We start from the raw sequence: 26,681 nt of genomic DNA, 5'->3' as shown, positions 1-26,681 counted from the left end.
AATTGGGGCAGATTCTAGCATCACCTGATGACAGTTATGAAAAATGTTCACTATGGGCATAGCTTCTGTAGTCCAAGCACTGAGGCTTGAGACTGGGCTGGTCTTCATTTTGGAAAATAGGGTAAAACTGTTTTCTTGGGGAAACGATGTGTGATGGCTTTTTTTTTTTTTTTTGGAGCCAGTTCCTTTATCAGTTAAGGTTGTCTGAAAAGTTCTACAGAATTATTTTCCTTTAACTTCGTTTAAGGCAATGCAGGTTTGGCTGGATGCTGTTGGTTTGCTCTGTCATAGAACTTCATTTTCCACGCACAGTTTAATTTCATTGACCAGGTGTCTCCACTTCCAGAAATGAGAACACCGGATCTGTCAGTCTGAAATTGAACACATTAAAAAAATTTGAACTCTTTTATTAAGGAATAGCCTAATTTTTCCTGGATTGAAGCACTGGGTAGTCTGAACAGATTAAAAGTCCTAGGACATGAATATGGGACATTTCTCTTGCCATGCATAGCCTTTTCTGTATTATGTGAAGAGAATAAATCATCCGTCAATATCGAAATGTGTGAATGAATAAGAATGATTAACTGGCCAATACAGTACAGAGGTTGCCATTATGATTTGGTTGAAATCAACACACATGTGCCCTAGGGCTGAGTCTGGAAACCCAGGAGGAAAAGCAGAGTTCCCTCAAGTAAGTTGTAAAATATTGGGTGCGTTTACTTACATACTAAAGCTCCAGTATTACTCAGATTATGGCAATGCTCTGTTGATTGAAATAGTCATGTTTATGCCTTTATCTGATTTGGTGCATGTCAGTGTCTTACTCAAATTTTTTTGGCTTTTTGAAACTTTACATGTCATGCTGAAGTTGAAGAACTTTGAAAATGGGCATGGTTGCTGTGTACACCATTTCTGTTGAGCATGCATAGATTATGGAAAAATTGTGTAAACGTGACTATTGGAGTAATCACATTACGTATATGCGTGCATATGTGATAATCTAAATACTGGCATAAACTGATTACTTTCAATAATCTGAGTATTGGTGTGCATCATGTAAAAATGGCCATTGTCCTGCAACTTCTTATTTCCTGTCTTAGTCTCCAGTGGAAAGTTGGTATGGAGTTCAAGCTGATTAGAAAGAAAAAAAAGTATAATTATATAATTGACAAGCATCTTCTGTGTTGTTAATATTTGATATTATGTAGGCCTAGTCTACACACAAATGAACTTGTTTAGAAGGCCTGGATGTCAGACTGCAGGGACTGTTCTCGCAGAACCAGTACAGTGAGGCCCTGTGTACACCTGCCAAGAGCTTTCTGTCCTGACCAAAAAGGGGACAAAGAACTTGGAGAATGGCTGGTAACACAGTGAATATATCAAAATTCCACCCTTGGTTAACCTGACCAGCAGGGGAAAAGGTGTCCGGGCTTCAGCAAGGAATTGTTCTCCTTTAACAGAAAGACTGCCTGCCTTTAGTTTTGTAATTGTTCAAAGTTGCAGTACACAGAAAGCTTGGTTTGGTTTTGAACATCTGTAATATTCAGCATTCATTATGGGAATTATTTTGGATACAATTTCACTGCTTACATTTCCCTCATATTGCTGTCTACTCACCAAAAACTGTAGAAACTATTTTGAAAGTGTGGTTGAGAATTTTGGCCCTCAGTGCTTTTGTCTTTGTAAAGTAATGGACATGGATTGATGTTCACTGAGATACTTCAAACTTTTTTGTGCTAAATTGATTGGTTCACTCTTGGGTCTCTTAACTTCACGGGTTAAGTGAAAAGGCAACCTGGACTTCCTTTCTAAATCACATGGGAAGCATTAAGTCCGTACAAACACACACACACACGGGCCTTATGCACTGACGCGTGTAAGTAATGATGTTGATCTGTTGTGTTGAAAGCCTGCCTTCATCCTGCAGTCTTTTCCACATCTTGTTGTCCCCAAAGTCACTTTTGCATGCGCCACCTCTAGTGAGCTTCAACTCTCATTTTATGCTTTATTTTCTTTATTTTACTTTTTGAAATGTCAAGTTGCATTTTAGGCCTGTTCAGTTGCTGCAGTGTCCTCCAAGTTGCCCTCCATCGGAATTTCAGTGGCCAGTAGCATGCACATCCTGAAATGTGTGGAGTCCTTTTCGACCTCTTTCCAGTGTGCGGTCCACCAGCTACGCTGCTCGTTCATGGTGCCAGAGGGCTGCACTGGTTGTGCAGGCAGACTGCTCGTGCCCCATAGACAAGAGAAATCACCACTGCACTACAAGATGGGCAATTGTCCTGTTGACTGTAACCCTGCCTTCCTGGGTGACACAATGTCCGATTGTGCATTGTGACTTCAGGCCACAGTTGGCACTGGTAAGGCCAGGATTTGATTTCGAACCAGTGGGCATATCACTTCAAAGATGAGGGCTTTTGGTGGACAGAAGGCCATTTATAACAGGGAAGCACTCTGCTAGTCTGCTTAAGCCTGTGATCAGGTGTCACTGGAGTAAGCGTGGTGGCCAGTGCATCTGAAATTTTAGTTAAAACTTTTACTTTTACACCCTAGATCACTGACCGTTGTACCTCCTCCCTCATGTAAGAACGAGCAGTTGCTAGGATACTGATGAGTGTTGAGGTTATGACCAAAGGTTGACGTGTAAAAGAAAACAAATTGTAAACATTGCCCGAGTACCTCGTGCTGTTGTTTTCTCTCTTGTGCAATTTGAAACTTTTATGTTGATATGCTGCCTAATTCAGGTTCCAGTGTCGTTGTTGACAGTTTGTTTTCAGTATAACACGACCAAGTTCTGTAGGGTGACTGATTGTGACTAAAGGTCTGGAATGCTGTGAATGACATCATTGTTATCATGATAAACATTTCCATTGAAAGCACAAGCTTAGCATGAGACTTGATTGAATTACATGGTAAATCTATGCACAACATTTTGAGCTTTTTACTCTGTCCCCACCATCATTCCAAGGCTAAATTGATGTATGACTTGGTTTAAGTTAGACTCAATTTAGTTTCCCATTTTCTGTGTAGACTGAAATTCCTCACAAAAATATAACATTTTGTGTGCCTTGAACAGGCCTGCCTGTTAGCAGAAGAGTACTTTCTTGCCTAAATCTTATTTCTTCACAAAATCAACATTTGGCCAGTTCAAGTTCTAGGGAATGTGTTTCTTGTGTCTGAAGTACTGAAATCAGTAATGAAAGGCTGGGTTTGAGCCAGTTAAACTTGACTTATAATTTACTAGCTACCTTTTGACCAAGCAAGCATAATTCCTCCCACATCTGCACTCTGTCCTAATGTTGTACATGTACAGTGATTTTTTTTCTTACATTAAAGAGCTGAATAAGTCACAGCCACCAACAAAAACATTAATGAAATGGTTGGTTTTTTAGCTCAAATTTTATAAGCCATGGCTATTTGATTTGCAGGCAGAAAAAGTAGCTACACATTGACCAACTTGGCTTGTTCACATTGTTAAAATTAAACTCTAGTTATTATAATTGTTACCCTCATCTGAAATGAGTAACTTTTGGCAGTGGGCTTTCTTCCATTTATTATGTAGCAGGAACGAGCAATGGTAGCTACTGTTGCAGCCTGCCACCCTCTGTAACCACACACAGGGGCTTTCTTTGCCTGCAGGCTACATAACAAAGCAGAACTTTATGTAGCTTTTGTATCATGGCATCATGCCTCATCTGCTCGAAAGGCAAAAAGCCTTGGAAAAATGTGGGAAATGTGTGACAAGTGTTGCGTGGGAAAGGGCATTGCATATAAGCTACATCAGAGGTTTGCAGGAGTTTTAGTAGCGGCAGCGTAGGCAGTAATACATGGGCATGACCCAAGGAGGGCTGAAATTAGGAGTGCACTGTTTTACAATGTCTTACTTGCATGAAAACTGATTGTGTGGAAAATAGAATGTTTCTTTCAAGAAAGGGGGGGGGGGGGGGGTTAGAAATGATTTGGATGATGGAGAAAATAACTTGTCCTACTCTTTAATTTTTTTTTTGATTTGAACTCCTGACCCCAACCTTAGATGGTTTCATTTGACAGCGTTCACTTCTTACTTTTACACACGGACTTGAGCTGGCTTGAGTTGTTCTGAGCTACTTTCCATTCTGTGGTGTGAAATGCACTGAAAATGGCTCTGTGCTTCAGTCATTTACAGGTTTAATTTGCATTCTAATGGCCAAGAGTCTGATTGTAGCTGAGGTCGGAGGCAGCGCTGAGAGAGGCTTTCTCATGGTGATGACAGCTGATGATGGTTCCACTGTGTCTGGAGCAGCCCCCGATATCCCCAGGCTTGAATTCCCAAACGGAACGGGGAGTAGGCAATCACGTCTGCTCCCTGTGATCCAGATGCAGGGTAGCTTCGAGCTTGTAAATGTCTTGCATTGCTGAATCCTCTGGCAGTATCTCTGCCTGTTGTAAAAATGATTTGGCGCTCGACTTTCTTCTTTTAAAGATTCTTTTAAAGTGCTTTTTTTTTTTTTTTTAAACGGCCATGTTAGGATTGCCAGTCTTGGAAGATAAGCTGTCTCGTAACTGGCATTTAGACCAGTCATGTTTTAAAGGTTGAACTGCTGGCATGTTCTTTCAAGCCCTCTTAAAAATGGTCTCAACAGAGTCCTGGGATTACATTTACATTGGTTACATAAAGGACATTTTTATTGGCTACCCATTTATTTTTCTAAACCACCACCCTTCCCATATAGTCAGAAACAACATAAAATCCATGCATGTGGTTATACAGCTTGTTACAGTTTACAGCTGATCTGTGTGCTTAATTTGATGCTATTTGGCTCAGATTAATGGTGCAAATCAGTGGCCTAGCATTGCTTTGTAAAATGGATTTGAGCATAAAGCTAACCACAGTTATATTATTCCAACATGTGATTATGCAAATATTTTGGTGTAGAATGGAAACATGATTCTGAGATTGTTTTGTCGCGGTGTCACTGGTTCAGTTTGAAAATATCAAATGTTATGCTCTTCTTAATTGTTTTTCCTGTTTGGTAAGGTGGAAAAATATCAGGTGGAATCAGATTCAAGTATTTATGGGGTGGCATTTGTTGTTTGTGTAGTTGGGAGATCAAAACTATTGCTTCAATTGCCTCATTGACCTTGAAGCTATGTAAATAGTCCATAATCCACATGGTCTTTATTCTGGGATTTTTGCTTTGTGGACCCGATTGCATCAGCATCAGCAGGGCTTGCCGTATTGAGAGCAGAGAGAACACAGGAGAACAGAATGCTCCTGGCAGATTTGCACTGTATTTGCACATAAGTGTTTTCAGAACAGCGTTCCCCTGGTTGCGACTGTGAGGCACAAATACAGTACATACCGTCGCCCCGCGCATCGTCCCGAGCAGCCGGCGCGCATCTCGTGCGTGCACTCTCGCCTTTAATCTTGGACGCGAGGTCTGGCACAGCGTCCCGCTCCCCGAATTTCACCGTCTATTTAAACTTGTTCCCGCAGCGGGCCCGTCTGTTCCGCTGCAGTCGGCCGTAAATTTGAGTTGATTTGCACGTTCCGGGGGAAGCCTGGCTTCTGCGGCTCGTCCCTTGGGGGCAGAAGCGGTCCCCACCGGATCGGGCGGTCCTGCACCTCAGGCCGCCGCGTGATTTACCACCGCCCTGAAAACAGGCAGCTGGGATACAGGGATTCATGCACTCTGCCAAGGAGTGCGGAACAGCCTTGTAAACAATAGCCCCGTCCCCACCCCCCTCCCCTCATCCCCTCCTCCTCCTCCTCCTCCTCAGGAATTGTGTGCATTGATGCTTTCCAGACAGAATATTTCAGTGCTGTCGCTCTCCAATGAGCACGGGTTGACTGCCAGGACAGCGAGGAGCACACCTCCCATTGTCCAATGTTGCCAGAGAGGGAGGACTGCTCTGCCACCATACGCAGGCTGAGTTATGATGTGATGCAATGATTTTTCTCTTCTCCCACTCCTCTTGCATCCCCTTTTTGGACCGGCTGCTTTTAAAAATTAATTGGTGCTGTGGAGAGAGAGAGAGAGGGAATGGACATTGCCTCAGATGTGGGCTTTTAATTTCTTGTCATGATTGCCAGTGCATTAAGAGGCCGTAACACCTTGACTGGGGATTTCATAAATGGAGATTGGACACTGTCAGTGTGTTTGGTAAGAGTGCGTTCCAATTCTAATTGTAACTGGCTGTGTGTGCTTGCGTGAGGGTGGCTGCCTCATTGTGGCTTGAGCTGCATAGATTATTCCACAAGGCAGTGAGCTGTGATCTGGGTCTTCACTGTAGAGATGCTTTGCTTGCTATCCATTTCAATTCACTGTGGGGATTTTGGGAAGTTTGCTGTCACACTCAGTAAATATAGGCATTGAATGTCTGCTTGGTTGTTTATGCTATTTTGGAAGGAAGTAAACAAAATAGCCACCCTGGTTTTGATTTCTTTTATTTCTTTATTTTTTTTTTTTAAAGTTCAGGTGATGGAACCTGGTAATATTTTTGCTCATTTCTGTTCAACTTCTTTTTGAGTTAGCCACAAATTAATTTTAGTGCAATTCCAAAGTTTCATGCTGTCCTACCTGTTGTAATGTGTTCATGTGTCTAAGTTACATGCTTTCAGTTGCATGCTTTGATCTACCCACATTTTCATCCTCAGTAGAAAATATTCTGGTATATTTAAGTATAATTTAAAAGCAACATTTTCAAGATCGAGTGGAAATCTGTGGTTATAGAAACATTGCTCCGTCTATAATTATTTGAGAGAGGGAACAACTGCTGTGTGTGACCGATATAATGGATGGTTTTTAAAGAGATTCGTGCTGGAACATGCAGCAGTCGAGGGCTTTGATACCGTGGCTTTTGGACGCAGACCTGCATTGGAAAACCTGGCTGTAATTACCGAACCTTTATCTCCTTTCCCACTGTTGCTGCTAAGTTTGTGCCTTCTTTTCATGTGAAATGACTATGTTTTCATTTGGCATGGGATCACTCCTGTCGCAGGCTTGTGGGGGTCAGTTGCTCTTGGAGAAGGAGCCTGCTCTTTAGCATGTGTGCCCTTCCTGAGATCAAAGCCCGTTAACATGTGTTTTTGCGAGCTATCAGCCAACTTCAAAGCGTGTCTGCTCGTGCCTTGGAGCTCTCCATTCCCCCCCAGTTGCGGTTGTGCAGATTAATGTAGAGCCTTTTGTCATTAAAGCGCTATCTTTAAACATCACAGATGAGTGGAAGCATGATTTTCCACCTGCTTAATATTTGTCATTAAATCGAACTTGCATGCTGTGGAGAGGTTCTTCATTTTATCTGCTGAATCCAGAAAACACAGTCTTTAATTGAAGCTGTTTATTTACAGTGAATTAGTCTTTTCTTTTAATAACTTTTCCTTTAACAATGTAGGTTTTCTCTCCCAGAAATTTGAATCACCGAGTTGCTGTTATTGCTCTTATATTTTAGGGATGTGTAGTGAAGTTGTTCACTTAAAGTATGAGTGTATATTATTGTCCCAGCCTGTTTAGTCATGTACATTGGTTTTCTTCTTAAATGGAGTATTGGAGAGCGACCTGACATATAGGCTGGAGCTGGCAGGGGCTGAGGGTTAGATGTAGGTCAAACACAAATACTCCCTTGTTGAGGTATAGCTGCCTAAACATGCTATCAGTTGTTCTGTATGCTAACTGTTTCTTAGCACCACTACAGAAACTCATATTGGTTTACTTTAAGTTTTATGATTTATATTCCAAGGTCTCTTGATTCTGTTTTTTACAGCATAAATGTCTGGGGTGAAACACATTTGTCTGAATCTCTTGTATTCTGATTCCCTCCTGACTTGTAGAGTAATAGTATCTGAAACTCGGCCTGTCAGTAAAAGTTTATTATTCCATCACACTGTTGCATCCAATTTTTTCAGTTCACAAATCCCCTCAATTATGTTGAGCAGACGGATTCCACAGACTGATGCAGTTATACAATCCTCATGGAATTTTTGCCTCAATAAATATAATGCAGTTCAAGCAGAAATTTGAGCTATATTTCCACAATATGTGCTCTGAGCATTTCACCAGTTGAGCAAAGATTGTTCCTTACTGCGGAAACCCTGGAATTTCAACATTTTCTAGCCACGCCATCATGCGTGTTGACATTCTGAAATTGAAGGCCCATAGAATAATTTTGGGTGCTAATCGACAAAAAGTGGCAACTAAGTACCTTGTGGATCATGGTATCATAATTTAACGTCTTGCACTGGCGTCTTTGTCACCTGGGAAACTGCTTTGCTCAACCTTCTGAGCCTTTGTTCCTGTTGTAGTTTGCATAAGGCTACTGTGACAATTTCCAGTACTGTACATCTGAGGTAGTGAGGCATGGATTATTTGGCAAAGCGATAGCCTATTCCTTACTATTTTCTTCGATAGTTTACCTAACCAGTGGGTGATGAGTTAATTTTTGTGGTGATGAGCTGGGAAAAGTCTATAAAAATAGGCCTACTCATATCAAAAACAAAGAAAAGGAATTAAATGTGAAAAGGTAAAATGAACGAGGAAGTAGTGACTTGTTTTTCCTTTTTAAGTGCTTTTCATGAGGATTTTTATCGTTATTTTTATCAGGAGACCTGTACTGAAGAGTCATATTTGTCTTTTTGCTTAAAAAAGTAAGCCATAAGTATTTTATTAGGAACCAGAATTACTGTGTGGGCCTTCAAGTTGCCTAAACCTACATTTTGTAGTGTCTCTTTCTTTCGTTACCCATCTCCTCTTCCTTCTTATTGAGTGATGATAATTTTCTTGTGAGGAAAGGGTACTGCTGCTATATGCTTGGCATTTGCCTATATGAATTCAACAGTGTGGTGTTATGCAGAATAGTGGGGGAAATTAGAACACACCTTCCCTAAATAAGTACCAGCAATCAATTTTGGCTAGTTAGCTAACTAGTTAATAATACATTGTTGTGCAGCATGAGATGGGCGGGTGGGAAGAGAGTATGCCTGAGGGATGAGCGGAGAAAGTTGACTGGAACACTGACCTTTGGAAGGTAAAAGTTTGTTGTCTTAAAGGGCCAGTTCACCCAAAAATGAAATGAAGCTATGTTTCCCACCTACCCAGAGTGTGATCTCACTGCTGCAGCTCACTCTGGTATAAACGCTCAAAACACCAAAAATTTGCAGTCAAAAAACTCAACAGCAGTGTCTCTTTCCAAATATAATGAAAGCAAAAGTTAAGGGTAACCGCAATCTGTTGGCTACCATAACAGATTGCGTTGGAAGTTGACTGAGAATTGGATAAGTCGTGTGATGTCATTCTAATTATATTCACAACTGTGGACCTAGATCGTACTTAAAAATGTATTTTCTGAAGCCTTTTTTGAAATGTTAAGCCTACTGTAGTGTTTTTAAAATCCAATAAAATTAAATTGGCGCATAGTTCACACCTTGGCTTGGTGTTTATAGCTCTAGCCTCCTTTGTTTTAGAATGCGGAATGCGTCAGCATGTGCTACAAAGTTCATGCTCAAAATACAAATAGCCCTGCCTTGCTGCACTAAATGGTTGTGTTTTTTTCCCTCCCCAGAGACAAAGGTATAACATGTCTCAAATCAAATTGGATCAGGTCATATTATTCAGGTTAATTAAATATCAAGCAGAGTGTAGCATGTCCACTGCCTGGCACTGGTTTGGAATGCTAGCTGAAGGTAAATCCATGTTTTATTGGTGCTAACAAGACTTTCAGCTACATTGAAAACCTACAGGGCTGCTTCCCATCCTGTCAAGTTTATGTCTAATAAGATTCAGAGACCTCAAACCAGGAGAAAAAAAGTCTACACGGTTTAAAGATTGTTTTTTCAAAGTCTAATCATTGAAACATTGCTCAGCAGTTTGTATTTGGAAATATAACCTGATATTTAACATTCCATGTACAGTACCAATTGGTGTTCTCCAAACTCATTTTTAATTGGCCCAGCAATTTTTTTATTGCTACACCCCAAAATTTTAAAGGAAAGTTCTGCCCTATTTATAGACAGGAGATTAGACATTTCCTATGCATGTGTAGACTTGAATGTATGGTTTGAGATTACACTGCATGGTGTTGTATACAGTGAGGCACTATGATGACAGAGAAGCAGATGACCCAGCCTAACAAGGCAGACAGGAATGTGATACAGGAGCCATGGGGGTTCTCTCCAGGGACCACTGACACAGGCTCTAAGGCAAGTGGCTGTCTGGAAGCCCGACCAGTTGCCTTTGCAGTTGTCAGCAAATCGGCGGTTAGCCTAATTCTTGGTCTGTTTGAATCATTGAAAAGATATAGTTGTTGCTGTAACAATATTTACGCATATTTTCATTGCTGCTTTATTTTACAAGCATTTTTGAAGACTTGTTGAAAGGGAAAGAGAAAATGGTTTGTGGAAGAGAACAAAGACTGTATCATGTCCTTTAATGTATAATGTAGGCTACATGCCTATCCAGTTCATTCAAATCAATTTTTCAATTTGCTGTAGTATGCAAATATATTAGTTAGTTGCAACCTAATTTAAATAAGTGTAATTAGTCAGCTTTTTTTTTCATTTAAAACCATGACCTTATTATTCACTCTGTGATGGTCGATAAATCAAAAAATCTAAACATATTGATGGAAGAGAGCCATGGGCATCACTGTTATACTGATATGCAGGTCCTGCTGACAGCAGATGCTTGTAGTTTGAAAACTCATTGCTATGTTACAACAATCAATTGTCTACTAAATCGAAAATAACTAGGATGGGGTGGCAGACTGGCAGTATTGCAGTTGGAAGTGGGCCATTTGAAGTGCACACAGGGCAAAAACAGACTTTGAACAAAGGGATGGAGAGCTCAAATTAGGGAACTGCCTGAAAAGGCACTTAAGAAATAGACATGTGTGTCCCAGGACCGTTTATTCTCTAAACACACATTTAATTTAGTAGTTAAGGTGTTTTTTTCATTGTATTTAACTCTTGTAATTGCATATTTTAAAAAAAATTTCCAGGTCACTGGAAAGGCCATGCATATGAATAAGGTTAAAGGTGCAGTAATGCTACCATTTCAGGAAGTGGATAGGAGAGCAACTGGCTTTCAGTGACAGTTTCCCAGTACGACCTCAAATTTCCCCTCTGAAACATTGCAGGCTAGGTTGGATTTCTCAGTGCTGGCACTTAAGTCCTGGGGGCTCTTTGGGTTGCCATGGAAACGGTTTCCCCTACAAAGCTTGACTGCTCCTCCTCATCTAGCATTTGTGAGCAAGTCAGGCTTGGCTGCAAGCGTGCATGTGTGTGCAGATGCAGTGAGGTCTGCTCTGCTCATGTAAAATGGTGATTGCAAACTGTAAATTGGTCAGTTGTAAACTTTCACTTTTTCATGGTGTATATTTTGCTGAACTGCTGGCAAAGTTTTGAAAACATATGGGGGGAAAAATGACGATATACTGATTTTGTGATTCCTTGTGATGGGTTGCCTGATGACTTCATTTCGTCTTGACCCAATTTCCATACATCATTGTTGCCTCCCCAACTATTGTCAAGCATTTAATTTGCTGGGTAGTTTTTCCATGCCCTTAAACAGAAAAACTGTTTGATGCCTTTCAGTGTGTCAATCCTCTTGATATTTTGGAGTATATATACACATTAATTTACCTGTTCGGGTTTTCAGTCATGTGGAAATGAATAATAATATTCAAGATTGAAGTTATGAACTAAGCTGGCGCCATTCTATAACTAAACTGACATACATTATATTTTATATGTGAATAAAATGCATTCATTGTAAAATATCTATATCATTATTTAAAATAGTATTTTGCATTCCATTCCAAAACCTCTGCATGATTGTCCAGGTTGGTGAAATTTTTACACTTTTGTTCATTTCTACCTCACTAAAGAGGCCTCAAGATGTAACACAAAATTACTGGCACTGCATTATGCTGGTATGGAAACCCAGAGCAACTGCCGCAGCTCTCGTGGCTTAATTATTACATTCAAATTTTGTTTTGGGAACAGTGTATCATCATCATAACTTTGTAATTATGTCTTTATCTTCCTTGTTTGTTTAGCTAACAAACAGGAATTTTCCTGGATGTAAACTCCCAAGTGTTGTTTACTTGATAAACTACAAAGACAATATTTAATCCGTATAATTATTTGTCATTGTTGTTCGTCTTGAGGAGAAGCCTTGATGCAAGCTGCATCTAGGCTTCTAATTCTGCATTGAAATAGGGTCTCCACCCTAAGCTTAAAGATTGATATCTGCGAAGTTAACCCAATAATAACCCAATAATTTGCCAATAAGCAAAGTCAATTATTTTGAATTTTGAATCATAAATTTAATGGTTGCAAAAATGACAAGACCTATTGGCTATAGGGAATGGCACCCTTTGTTTAAATTGCAAAACCTGCACTGTACTCAGAATCTCAGTTGTGAAAAGAACACTTGTGTGGTTGAGATACAGGGAATTTTTTATGAATATGTTGATGTGATGCACTCTAGTCTAAAATTTTAAATGACACCATATAATCATTTAACCCAAGTGCATATTACTCAAAATTAACATACGATAAGTTTTTTGTTTTGTCTCTGGCTTGATCCATGTGGTTTGAACTTATTTGCAATGCCAATGTTTTTTATTTCATGTTATTTTATTTTTACTTCCCAGGTGAGTTGGAATCATCCTCAGCTGTATTCAACTGTTGGATTCTGTGCTGAAAACCGGCAATTTCATGAATCCGTATTCACTAGTTGAAACCATGATGGACAAGTAAGTTATTTTTCTTCTTCCAAATTGCTAGATTAACAGAAGCAGAATAGTCTGTCCTGAGTTTTTGTTTATCCCTGCATGTCCTTATAACTGAGGCTTCTTACACAAACCCTAACAATAACGTTTTATTGGACTTGTATGTCTGTCTTGGTATAGCTGTAAAGTGTCTCTCTGCGTCCCTTTGAGACGTATGCCATTTCCTTGAGGCTTCATTTGCATGCTCCTCTGCTCTGGTATGTTTGCTGTAGCTGCTGACTGCCTTTTGTTTTCCTGGCAGAGTCATTCATTTGGAAAGATTGAACCCATGCCACCAGCCCTCAGCCTAGGCCTGGGAGTCGCTGGTTCTCAGAGTAAACAATGAGCGCAAAATGGGCCAAATAGGCCGGAGAAATTAGTGCAAGTTGCAGCCTCATTGTGGAAAACATTTAATCGGGAATGGAAAGAACAAAGGTGCGGGTGTGTGTTGAGCAATTAAGCGCACTGTGTATTGTCTTAACTGGTGTAATAGACCGCAATGTACATTAAACTTTGTTGTGGATCATTACAATCCATCTCATGCAATAAGTGATTATATTGTGAGAATATTTTCTAATATATTTTATGTGTAGCCCATGTGCCATGCTTAAAAACTACACACTAAAGGCTGTGTGTGTAGGCTACGTGCCTCTCATAAGAGTACGACTGCAACATCCCGATTAAGTTAGGATTTAACCTAACAAAGACAAAGAAAAAACTGAAGCAGTTCAGTTCTTTAACCTCCCCACACATAGCTGGCCCAATGATACAAAGGTATCTGTCACAATAGTCTTTAAGATGGGTTACAATTTTCTGCAGCCATTTTTACCTTTTTATGACCGGTGTAGTTATAATCATTGGAAAATCTATTTAAAGGGAAAAAAAAGAAAAAAGAGCTGGAATATTGTCAGTGACGACGCTTGGCATGGCGATATGATGAATTTGTATTTTCACACCTCTTGAGTCGGCCAGCCGTGTCCATGTCACAGATTGCTGGAACGAGGAAAGGGTGGGCTGTGCGTGTGCGTGTGCGTGTGTGGTGATGGTGGCTCGCTGCGAGCCGAGCCTTGGCAGCACAGCCCAGTCCAGCACCACGCTGAGCCACACCTGTTCAGCTTTCAGACGTTAAGGAACATTAACCCCTGTGCGTAGTGCCACTCTGTTACAGAAAGAGAGGACATCCTGTCTGGTTGCAGTCACAGTCGTCCTTTCGTTTCACAGTGTGTTCTTAGCTCTAGAGGAGGTGCCCTGTAGATAAAACGGTCACAAATCACATTTGTTTGATGTTTAAAGTTGATCCTTGTCTAAAAGTGCATTTTGTTCTTTCTTTAACACTGATTTTTTTTTTTTACTTCACCAATTGAGTTTGTCGAAGATTGAGTCTTCACAACTTTTAATTTAAATTTTTTTACGGTCTCTTAGGTTTTTACAAGTGAAAAAATAATGCTTTTTTTCTGGTTTGATTTTAAATAAGTGATGAGTTCTTTGACAAGCTGTCTAAATGATCAAAGGTATCCTAGCAACCACTGCAAGGGGTGATGGAGGCCCAGATTTAGTTGTCTATTGTTCTGCCTGTGCTGGTCTGTGTTGTAGCACGATTGTTCGTCTGGAAGAATGATAAATGTTCTGCCAAAAGGAAGTGGAAGAGAACTGGAGAAACTGACCCTGTAACTGGCACTAAACAATGCCCACCCTCAACATGATGCTACTTAAGATTCATGCTGCTTCTGGACCCTTCTCCAGTCTCTGCCTAATATCGTATCTTCATGTTTTGAGTTAAATGTCCTGTGAAAGTAGTATGATGTATCCCAAATTAATGTGTTACATTTTATGGATTATTCCAATTAGTTAGCCTATTGCTTGTAACAGAAGACCATGTAGTGTGTTGCATCATAAGTAGGGCTCATAGTAATTTCCATCTCCTCCCCACCACTACGAGGCACTGTGGAACATTAATTGTCTCGATCATACGATTGCAACAAGTGGATTGTCTGAACATGTAGACTCACCTTAAAATAAATGCGAACATTGTAACTTACTGATATTTGGGCAGTATGATGACTGCCCTAACATATAGGCTATCGGCCTAATGGTTTCACAGTATTCTGAAATTCACATTCCTTAATTTATTTTACAAGACTATTTTCAGGAAAATTTCAGACAGTGATTTGCATTGAATTTTTTGAAGTTAGGCCTGTGTCTGCCTTTTGGGAGAATCAGGCTACAGATGTGTAGCTAGCTAACTGTAACTAGGCTATATGTTGCATTCAGCGACACTGCTATGCCAGTTGACAGCTAACATAAGTGCATTTTTGTTTATTAAACACCCGGAGTATATCTAGGTAGCTTATAATGCGTATAATACCTTTTTCACAACACTGATGATGCTTACTGATTAAAAGAACAGAAAATATTCTATACTTATTTTGGATTATGCCTGTGATCTTAATTAGCTGGGATCCTGACGCACATCCTCTTTCTTGTGTGATGCTAATATGTGAATGTCCCCCAGACCTTTGTCAAAACTTGTTTATTTTTTTATTTTGAATGTTGGCCTGTTGTGTTAAATGTAGCAAAGCATTGCATGTTGCAAAAAAACAAGTGATATCCATTGGTGATTAAATCTGGTGGAAGTTTTACACTGGGTTCCTCAGTGTTGGATGGATGTTATTGCTGCATCTATTAATCACTTGCTGACTATTACCTGTGTCATACTAGATGGCATAATTGGTCACATCTGTTCTGTTTTATGGAATAATTGCTGAGGTTAGAGTGCCTTCGGTGGCGTCTTGAGGATACGGGGTGAAACGCCGGTCACATGCCGCCCAAGTCACATGGTCAAGAACTTCTGCAGCCTGAAATCATGACTCCAGCAAGGGTCACGATTTAACATGGCACTGCGTGTAAAATGTGTGTGGAAAGTCACAGCTGTGTTCAAGAATATGTATTTGATTGAAATGTTTTCTCATGCAGCCCATGTGGATTAACCGTTCCTTCTATGCTGGTGGTGTAAAAGTATTTTGTCATTAATTAGTATTATGTTGAGCATTAGAACATGGCTCAGGCTGATGGTCATAATCATGCATTAATATGCCAAGCATCTCTAATGTATGTCTGTGTTGTATAGGTGTGCTTTTATTCTGACTGCCATTTACCATAGAAAACTTCAGTTGTTGGAGTGCACTCTAAAAACCCTGTTTTTCCCATGGTGCCGCAGGACTGCCGCCGTGGGCTATGTGCCGCAAATTGTGGTCACTCACTCACTCACGGACGACCTTTGGAGGCGCATGCGCAGGAGGTGTGCTGTGGCTATGGACTGTTTTGTGCTTGTATCATTCATGAGTTGTAAATACAGGGGCCTTTTGTATGCAATTTTTCTACTGGGGCACAATGGTTCCACTGCCAGATTTGTGGTTTTGTAGACAGGGATTTGCTCTGTTGCAGTTCAAGCATCTATAATCCTTTTTGCCTCTCATTCTGCGCTGGATTCATTCATTGTGGAGAATATGCTGGGATTTCACCTTATTTGTAATTAAAAGAGGTTTACTGTGACTGCATTGCTCTGATGAGGTAACTAGGGCAGAATGGATTACATGATTAACCAGTAAGTACCTAGTATTAGTTACATGGCTGATACCCTTAACCAGAAAGTATACCAATTTGCAAGCTTGATAGCCCTTTTATCATAACCAGCAAGCAGGTTGGAAAAAGGCTTGGATGAGAAATGTGGTGAGTTTCAAATTTGCAATCAACATTAAATATTCAATATTTAATCAATGTTCAATATTTCACTATTTCACTTGAAAGTTTTCCAGAAAAGTTGCTGTTTATGACAGGAGTTTCTGACCTGATGTGCATGGTTAGTGGCATGGTTGTGCAAGTGTCTGAGATGAGTAGAGCGATAACTATGTTGTATGCTTTGAGGCATCTAGTCTTTGTACAGTCTGAGTATATTATGATCCTAAACTATTTTCACCTCTTTCTACTACAGCAGTTTTGTCACATCGGCTACGTTTTCATTCAACCTAGGCTGCGCGCAAACATACGTGCAATTGAGTTTTTAAGAAAACTATTTGCCTAAGTGTATCAACTAGAGTGTCTATCGTGGTTGGAAATCAGCCACTGTGTGATTAGACCAGTGTTTCTTACAGAATGATGTACATTTGGAGATTTTATTATTTGTTAATGGAATAATTAGTGTGCGAAACAAGACCCTGAATGTGATATTTGTCTATAATTGCTGCTACTGTGTGGTGTGGGTGTCATGCTTCTTCCAGAAGTGGTTTAGGGAAAATATAGTAAATTAGAAAAAAAAAAAAAAAATCACAATCATTTTTTGAGAGCATTGAAATGTCCTTAATGGAATTATATTGGAAATGTAATTGCAGTACGTTTGATACGAGATCTAAACGGTTCCAATCACAGCGCATTTCCCTGTTTAAACAGAGCTGGTGTTAAAAGAGCCATCGCCCAGTCTCTGTCAGTGTCTCTGTTCCCTCCCCCACGCTGCTTGATGCTGTCAGGCCTGTCTTGACAGTGAGATGTTTATAGATGTCAGGCATGACAGCCAGGAGAAGAATGCGGCAGTGTCTTTAAGGGAGGGGCCGCATGGCGGGGGGATGAGTGGCGTTTCCCAGCCGCCGTGCGTGTTTGTGAAAGTCACTGGCGCGGGGGGGTTGGGGGGGGGGGGAGAAACTCCTCCACATATGGCATCAGTTCAAAGTTCAAGAGCCTTGTCATGGAGGACTGTCAGCTGCAGAGTACCGCTATCTCTGAAGACTGGAATCCAGTTATGTTCCGAAGGCAGTCCCTCAGAGGCTGGGTCGGCTCATTTGCTGGCTACTTTGTTTTTTCATGTCTGGTTTAAATGGCTGAAGACATGGATATAGGGTGGAGCATTACTCTGTTGCTCATTGATTTAACTGGATCAAGGTTCAAGGGGAAGTCAGTATTCCTACCATCGTTTAGCCATCATTCTGAGCTGTCGTCATGCACTGACTTACTTCAGCATCGTTTGGAGAAGGATCGTATTCGCATCCTATGCAGTGTCATCGGCTTATCGGGCGTCATCACCAATTGTTTGTCCTAAATGAAATTATGAGACATCTGGACTTCCTTTCCTGTCATCTGGACTTCCTCAGTTCTGGCAGAGTTCTCTGCTGGGGAGTGGCGCACCGCTGGTGCATTTCTCAGGCTGCATTGAATTGAGATGTCTTGCACTGGGAACTCAAATTAAACTATTTCCTCTGTCTGCAAGGGATGCTTTGACCTTTGAACCTTTGTCCATCCATTTGTAAGGCTGTCATCCCCTTGTGTCTTTTGAGGTTCTGAGTAGGCAGCACCATGTACTCCTCTATTATTGAGTAGAGTTTGAGGACTTTTTCAGCTCAGGCTATCAACCACAACAGTCTCTGCAAGAGTGGTTTCTGAGATCATGTGTTCAGTTTTCATGAGCAGTGCTTTGGAGCTAAGCCCGAACTAGATGGATAAACAATAATAATGTTTAAAAAAATACAAAAATGAAACCCTAACTGATATTTGAGTGCATCTTCCAAATTCTGTGGTCTTGTTTATGATGCAGAAATGCTGAGAATATTGTAGTCTTGATTCCAATGGTGTACTGATTTGTGTAAGTAGTGCATTTCTATCAAGATTTCATACTATACACAGTTGAACATTATTTTAACAAGCTTTAATTTGAACATTCTTTAATGAAAGCATAATTAAAATCTTTTCAGGAAAGAGAAAGCTTGTAACAGAGGCTGTCTCGTATTGGCCCTTTTAGAAATGCTAATTTATACACTTAGGTTTGGGGAGGTGGTGGGGGAAGGGTATGTGACCTAAATTTAGATGAACTCTCTCCTATAGAATAATGATAGTTAAGCAGTGTGGCACATGGGTGTGTGGGAAACAAAGGATTTTCATGTTTGTTTAATTTCTTAGTTCATATTTTGGTCAAAATGGTTGGTATAAAATATCAAATTACAAAAGCATACTGCTGCACTTTGTTTTGCTTTAGCAATTTGATATTAATTTGCAGTGGATGCATTTTAAAATATTTTTTTTTACCATGTTCTGTAGTACAAATTTGAAGATGGCATTGGATGGTTTTTGCGGTGGATGCATTTCATATCTGCGTTGGTGGATTTGCATCAGTTTTGAGGGCAGACCTCTTGGCGAGTTAAGTCTTGTGCATGGTCCCCTGTCCCCTTTGAGCAGGGGGCTTTCATCCTTTTGAAGTGCTTTAATTTTGCGTGGGGAAGCACATTGACAGAAAGGAGAAAAAGAGTCTGAAAGGAGGGTTGGCCATCTGTCAGTGGGCTTCTGGAGAGTGATGACCTTCCTTTCCTGCACTGTCGCCTTTCCCTTTCACCCCGGAACGAGGAATCAGAAGGGCTGAATCATGCTTTGCGATTAATATTTGAATTTTGGTTTGAGATTTATTTATTTATATATTTATTTATGTTTGTCAAATATGCTGTAAAGGAGTTTCGCGCACAATAACCACCTTGGATGTAGGAGAACAAGTGAACATATTTGCTGCATGCAGCATGCATTGTCTGTTGATGTCTTACAGTCTTGGAGGAGTCAGTTGTCACTGTCTGCTCTGTGTGGGCAGCACAAACAGAATATGGCGATCAAGCTGCAACTCGCTGGGAATACAGAAGCATGTTAAGATATACATGGAGAATTTAATTGGTGAATATTTCGGCTTTTGAACTTTTTTGCTGATAGATTAATGCAACTGCCATCTTGACATGCAACTGCTATCTTGACATACTGCCATACTAGAAACACCTTTATCCCGATACAAAAATTGCATCTCCTGCTCTTTGATGTTTTAGTTTGCTAATTCTGTGATACCAGTGCTGGTTTATGTTTTCTGTGGACGTTGCCTGTTTCTAAATCTTAATTCCCATTTATGTTTCATCACTTTACAAGTTAATATGAAATTTTCATGTTTGCATCTTTAAAGTGCTGTCCCTTCTTATTGGCCCATCAAGGCTGTAACTTTTGCACTTTTGCATTGTCCATCTCTGTGACCTTTGAACCTTCTTGTCTTGTCATTTGAATGCTGACTGCTACTCTTCCTATGTGTACAAAGCCCTGCAGCTATTGGGAAATGAGAGCCAATGCAGGGGCAAAAGGGCCAACCTTTTCTTCAGGGTGGATACTGCATCTGTCCTTTCTTTGTATTGGGCAAAGTCATGAGGAGACACTGCTGCTTATTCTTCCTTTAGATATACTCCACTATAATGTGATGTATATCTGAAGGAATTTGTCGTATGAACTTATATGTAGTGTTCTGTGTTCACTAGTTTGTGTTCCAAAAAAAGACAAAAAAATTCCTGTGAAGAAATCTTTAGTTGTAGTTTTATGCTTTGTTGATCATGTACTGTGCAATCCATAATGGTAAAGCTGACATTATGATGGGTATTAATTCACTGTGACACCACCTAACCAATGATGTCAACACCGTGATAACTGTCATTCATAATTTTGTTCTCTTTTCCATAGCATGAGAATATTGTAACTCTCCCTGAAGGAAGGCCTCTCCGTCTAGTAGAGCTTCGTGGAAGAGCTACAGGTCAGAGAAAAAGTGCTTGGACGCTCCTGGGCTTGCATGCTGCCGCACGAATGCTGCATGTCTAGGCCTGACTTCAGATTTATCTTTATTTGGTGCATGGAAGGGGCTGGGGTGATGTCATTACTGCTTTTATTTTACTACTTTTTCTCTGTCTTAGCAAAAATGAAAGAGGCTGTTTCTCGTTTTTAAATGAGGTGATTGGGTGTCTTTACCTCTTTTTGTTCCCACTGTTCACTGTTAGGCAGGCCTGGGCTACGAGGCAAAGCACTATAATTAATTTGATAGTATTATTGTTCAATAACAATAAAAACAGTGTTCTTATTCTGACTATAGATATTATTGTGAGTGTAACTCCTGATTTTCAGGTAAGTATTATGTTTATTGTGTATGATTTTAGTGCATGCATTATTTCTATAAAACAACCCATAAAGTATGGCATGTTTTCATAATTGTGACCTTACTTAAAAGAATATCTACTTGGCATTGCTATTGTTATTTACTGTGCTGTCACAGCACCACAGAAAGCTGCTGATAGAAATTGTGAACTTTTTAAGGCAGCGTAGGTGTACAATCATGCATGAAGTCAATTTGATTCAGAGAATTAATATCCCCGCAGAGATGTAACCTGAGCTGTAATCACTGTAATCAGATAGGTTTGTTCACACAATTGAACTTTGTAAGGAGATCAGTGTATAAAACGTAAATTTAAAAATAAGGGTCATTTGTGATTTTGAGGAGCAATATTTAGCATGTGAGGTTGAACCTGGTCCACTTGTAAGTGAGCCGTGGTACCGTTTTGTTTTCCATTTGCTGCTGGTGGTTTCCACCTTAATAGCATGGTTTGACCAAAGTAGTAGGCCTACTTCTCATCTCCATGGAAATGTTCTTATAATTTCCACAAAGGGTGTACTTAGTACCTGGAACTTAAATAACTTGTAGATGATGGTTTGCTTTTATCAGGGACGGGTTTTGCCTTTTAATTTGAGAACAGTGGGTGTGTTTTTAGCATGCAAAGACAATTTTTCTTTATGTAGCTGTTCACAGCTATAATTGCACATACCATCAGTAATTGTAATGTACAAGCAAGCCAATGCAAATTCTTTTTGATGGTGTTCAAGTTTGGAAATTCACAGATTTAATCTGATTATTTTCAGTTGCAATAACAGTGCTATATAAACCAAGGTGTATTGTGAGCTCATCTTTTGTATGAAGCAACAGAAATGGAAATCAGTTTCTTTTAAATCTCAGTTATTGGCCAAGCCTTTTAATATGTTCGGTTTAAGTGAGCCATGCTAGGCTAAATCAAATTATGGTATGCTATTAGAACCATACAAATGCATCCATATTGCATGAGGCAAATAGTAGATTGAACAGTGGGTGAAATTGAGAAAATGGTCGTAGTGGTGGTCTTAGAAGTTACTAGGATACTCGGAAATTATCTGCCAGGTGTGGAGCCCTTAAGACAGATTGCCCAATGAGAACATGGAGTAAATTTGGCCAGTGTAGGGTGGTCACTGGGCATGAGAGGGGTTTCGGAAGAAGTGATAGTTTGAAGATAAAGGGGCAGAACAATGAATTCAGTGGTAACTAGAGCAAAGGTTATGAGGCAAACACAAGAAGCAGCAGGGAGCCACTGAGTGGAATTAATCAGTGGAGAATCAGACGTGAGGACAAGAAGACTGAGCAGCAGAACACTGGTTTTTGAAGAAGACATGTTGAATAAGTCCTGCTGAAAGAGAACTACAGTGCTCCACTATATTTAAAGTGCAATCATTATTCCTGATACTTTAGCTTTATCATAGACAATGACTATTGGCAGGATTTGTTGAAAATTCTTTTGGAATGCATTGACATTGCTGCCATCTTCTTGGGAAGCAGGGACATTTGTAGTTTAGTTGTGAGTGCCAAGTTCCAGAGGACAAGCTGGAAGTGTTTGAGTGCCAGTGGGTGGTGTGAGTTTTCACAGGGGACTTAAAGGGGTTTTTTGTTTCTCCTAAACTAAGTCAGACCATGAAATTGGTGCCATGCTAAAGATAGCTTGCGGCAACAACAAGGAGCCTTCTCTTGAAAGTTGTTATCCTTAAGTTTAATGCGTATTTTCTGTAGGCACATTGAGATGTTTGATATGAATCTCAATAAAGTCATTTTATCCCTGATCAAATGTAATTGCATGTAATGTTAGTTTAAAAAAACTAACAAATGGCTCTTCTATAAAAAAAATAAATTTTTGTAAGTTTTTACAGATTGTCCAGTAGAATTATAATTTTCAGTCCTGAAGTGAGTTGGAGTCATTTTCAAAACTTCCTTCTGTTCTTTTGCTGCCTGTGATGACAGCCACCAAAATGGTAAGCAATACTAAGTGAAGCGTATGCTTACCCAGTGCATTTCATTTGTCTTTATACATTTGAAATGGACATTGACTAAATACTGAACGAGGAATATCTGATCGTATGCACAGCAAGCCTGCCTGTGCTTCTTACTTCATGTGATGAAGTCAATTTTTAATATTTTTATGTGCAATTGGACCAATTGGACCTATGCGATTGGACCAATACTACAAATGCCTTGCTTGTTCATGGCAGTGAGATGAAATGGATAGCTCCTTGTTATCAGTATGTCTGACCATAATGATTGAAACCTGATCTCTGCCCCTGGGAGCTCTAGTAATGGACGTCCCTGGCTTTGTCACTTTTTGAATGTGCTGTAAACATTTCCTGGGTTATGGGCATGGAGGTATGGTATTGACAGTGGCTTGTAAATGATCCAACTCCCAAGGTTGAACTGGATACCCTCCTGTGGCTACATCCATACCAGCCGTGGTCCTCCAGGCACCTGCCTCAGGATATCACTGGTAACTGCAACAGAAGGCCCTAAAATTGCCATTGCTCTTTCATGTCTCTTAAAATAGTCGGGGAGTTGCATTCTCAGGTTCTGTATAATGGATCATATTTACTCCAAGAGTATACATTCTGATAAGCTTTACTGAGACAAGGTCATATTCCGTAAATGTTTCTGACCTACCTCGGTCAACTTGGTATTTTATTAAATTTTTTTCTCCTTTGGCATGTGTTCTGTTAACTGAATCTGAAACCTTACAGCTGATGCTCTGCAGTTAGAACCGGTGTTATCTTTTCTGGAAGGACCATTTGTTATCATACAGTTTCGTACCACAATATTTCATAAGTCTGGCAGCTAGGGTTTTGCATGGTCTGCAAGGGGAGTGTGGCAGCCAGCCTAGCCTAGCCTAGATCCAATCAATAGTCAATATGAGTAAAAATATAATTTTTTTTTTTTTTGCTTTTTTTGTGTGTTAACCCTTTAGTGAATGTTCCTTTTTCATTGAAGCACATTCCAAGCACAAGTAAACTGGTGTTGATAACATTATTTATTTTATTAATGTTTTAAAAAATTTTGTTAAACCTGCAACATGCTACTGTGGGAATGACTGGTCGTAGCAGTGTACTGCTGCTGGGCTGCGCTTTGCAGGGAGTCATAAACTCAAACTGTGCAATTTCAGTGTTTGTATTTTGCTCCTTGGGCCATGTGAGCTGCAGAGAGGGTGTGTTATTTTGAAAAGCCCTCCATCACCAGTTAAATATATCCTTTTACAAGAGCTGACCCTTAATTTCTCTTTCGTGTGGCCACTTTAGGTTAGGTTGCAAACTCAGCATGCATCCTGCATATAGCAATTATGTCTGAGACTATCTATTTTTGTATGCTTTGCACAGTGTTGGCTTTGCCCAGTTTCCCTGCCTTTACTTCAGGATTTCCGTGCTTCATCCAGTCTTTTTAACCCACTTGAGTCGAATATGTATGGATAAGCAAAGCGCCATGACCCAACCTGACAATCACTTGCTCCCGTTTCTCTGTAATTTGCAATAGCCATTCTTCACATAATTTGCTTTTATGTGCTCTGTGGTTTTCAGGCACATTTGCAGAGATTTGTTTGTTTAAAGGTTGACCATATTGGAATATAGGGGTTATGTTTATGTATCACCTGTCATTGTTTTGGTAATGTTCACAAGAGCCTTCTTGGACAACTTGACAGGCTATAAACTTGAATTGTCTCAACTATACATTGTATAAGACTGAAACCTTGTATTACATATTTAGTCATTTGACATTTTTGAGCTCTTTAAAAAACCAGGAAGAGCATCTTCAGAGGAAGAATTAAGTGGTTTCTGAGAAGGAAGTTTCTTGCGGGCATGAGGTGTGCATCTAGTAGGGCTGATTGTCTCAATTCAGTGGTTGTAAGGAATTCTTTACATACAATAGCTAGGAGCATGATGTCATGCTTAAATCATCAAATCCATTGCCAGACCACAAACTTTGCTTTGACATTATTTATAGTACATCTAACGTCTGTCATCATGAAGCTGCTTCGCCTAAAGGATTGAGTTTCAGTGAAGCATGACACAGGCTGCAGAATAGCAAATATGTCAGAGCACCGTGTGTTTTATGGTCTCCAGCACAGATTCTGGAATAAGGCTGCAGATACCCACATGGATTCAGTGTTCTTTTCATTTACCATGATCTGAACCTCAGAACATCTGAGTTAACTTGCGTAACTGAGAAAGGTCACTGTTTTTGCCTGAAGGGGCCAAGTGCTCTAAGCGCAGTGATTAAACAGAGGAATTTAATTCATTGGTTGCCACACTGTGTGCAAACAGGCCGACTGATATACAAAATGAGGTGGGGTGGGGGGCAGGGGGGGTCAGGCACGAGTTCACTCTGAGCAGGGTCAAAACAGAGTTTATCTGAGGTGACACGAGCAGTAAATCTCAGGAGGAAAACTGTTGAAACTTCAGAAATGGAGAGATGGTGCCTGGGAAAGAAAGGACTGTAATTTCCCCAGCGAGAGGGGAAATGAAAGGTTCCGGCAGTATGGTACTCGGAGTGCATGCGTATTGCTGTCTGATCAATGAGTTTCTGCAGCCAATGCCAGCGAGCAGGATGGTTTGGGAGTGCTGGCAGGCAGTGAATATCCAAGCTATAGTCAGTCTCTCAGCTGGCAGGCTGCCAAAGTACACCACCCATTGGGCCGGGGGCACCGTTTAGGCACCGTTAACCCAGTGCTCCATACAGGTGTCTCACAGCTAGGTTGTCACCGCACATTCACTTGCTAATGGAATCGGGCACCAGTAGAAGGCTTGTAGCTGTGTTACAAAATTTAATGGTTGGTGAATGGGTTTGCTGCCAGTTTGAATGTGCCTGTAAATATTTATTTCGCCTTTACTTCAACAGAGAGTCACACCCTTCAGAGGTCCCATCAAGTGAATAATTGCATAAAGTGTAGATCCGATATAGTGGAGTGTGCTGGCAGGCTGTGTTACAGTTGGTACTTCTAATAGGAAATATCATTCAAAGCCAGTGGGAGCTGTCTGAAACTGTCAGGCTGCTACCAGTCATGCTTTTCATTCCCCTCAGTGGGTCACACACTTATTTGCAGTAATCCTGCATTCAAGCTTTTGGCGGATTTACTCTAGAACAGCTCTGGGAAAGCACAGCTGGGAACTTCAGTCGTGAATCACAGTGAGTTTTGGCCCACTTCTTTTAATCTGGTCTGGCATGTGAATTGCCCGTGTTGCAGTGCCAAAATTGCACACTCCGGCTGGACGGCACTGATGGCAATGGGAGTGAGGAGTGGATATGGAGAGGAAGCGTGTTAGAGCCTCCTGTTGTGTTGCTGGTTTGTTGTTTATCTGCAGTATGAAGTGCATCATGGGAAAGGGGTACCCTATCCTCTTGAGCACCAACAAAAGCCCTGTATGCTAAATGAATAGCCCTGTATGCTAAATGAATAGCCCTGTATGCTAAACGAAAAGCCCTGTATGCTAAACGAAAAAGCCCTGTATGCTATGAACTCCTCCAGTGTTGCTAAGCTATGCATAATTAATTTGAATGGGTCTTAAAGCATTACTGAAAGGAAAGACACTGCACCACAGCACAGTGTCCTTTACATTGGGTGTGATGCAGTTAGCACATGTTGGCTTGAAACTAGTGGCAGTCTACTTCTCAGAATCATAAATGGGTGGAAAACCTACACCAGCTGTTTTCCATCACTGCCGTGTCTTTGGTTTCGCTTTATCTAAACTGTTATCCCTTTTCAAAATGTCAGAAAGCAATAAAACTGTAGTGCGTGGTATCTCCTTAAGATTGATATGAGGAATTTGAAAGGGGCTTAAATTCCTTGATGTTTATCTCCCCCAGACCCTGTCAGGATTTATGTCTTATGTGGAGAAGAAAGAGGGATACATTGTCCTGAAGCAATTTCAAGGGCCATTTCTTCAGCCTTAAAGTTTTAAATCTGCCTCTTTTGTTAACATCATGACCATTTAAAGTCTGT

The 26,681-nt window shown here is 40.4% G+C and overlaps 1 protein-coding gene across 11 annotated transcripts in view; it reads left to right on the top strand.

The window, feature by feature from the left end:
• sema4d (sema domain, immunoglobulin domain (Ig), transmembrane domain (TM) and short cytoplasmic domain, (semaphorin) 4D) overlaps window positions 1-26,681 on the top strand; it is a 43,270-nt gene that overhangs the window by 2,260 nt on the left and 14,329 nt on the right. For 2 of the 11 annotated variants that reach the window (XM_064306927.1, XM_064306924.1), the window contains exons 2-3: window positions 12,631-12,732; window positions 20,266-20,335. The exons of 1 other annotated variant lie outside the window; for it this stretch is intronic. Coding sequence is in view for 4 of the 10 variants with exons in the window: in XM_064306923.1 (XP_064162993.1) it covers window positions 12,695-12,732 (38 nt within the window). In the remaining 6 variants the exon portion in view is untranslated. Of the gene's footprint in view, window positions 1-648; window positions 692-5,828; window positions 6,144-12,630; window positions 12,733-20,265; window positions 20,336-26,681 lie in introns of those variants that run through there. 8 more of the 11 variants (XM_064306931.1, XM_064306921.1, XM_064306929.1 and 5 more) reach the window with 6 other exon arrangements.

Source organism: Anguilla rostrata, chromosome 14, assembly GCF_018555375.3.
Source record: "Anguilla rostrata isolate EN2019 chromosome 14, ASM1855537v3, whole genome shotgun sequence".
Taxonomy (NCBI): Eukaryota; Metazoa; Chordata; class Actinopteri; order Anguilliformes; family Anguillidae; genus Anguilla; species Anguilla rostrata.
Note: the sequence above shows the minus strand (reverse complement) of the source record. Positions and strands in the feature narration are given on the sequence as shown.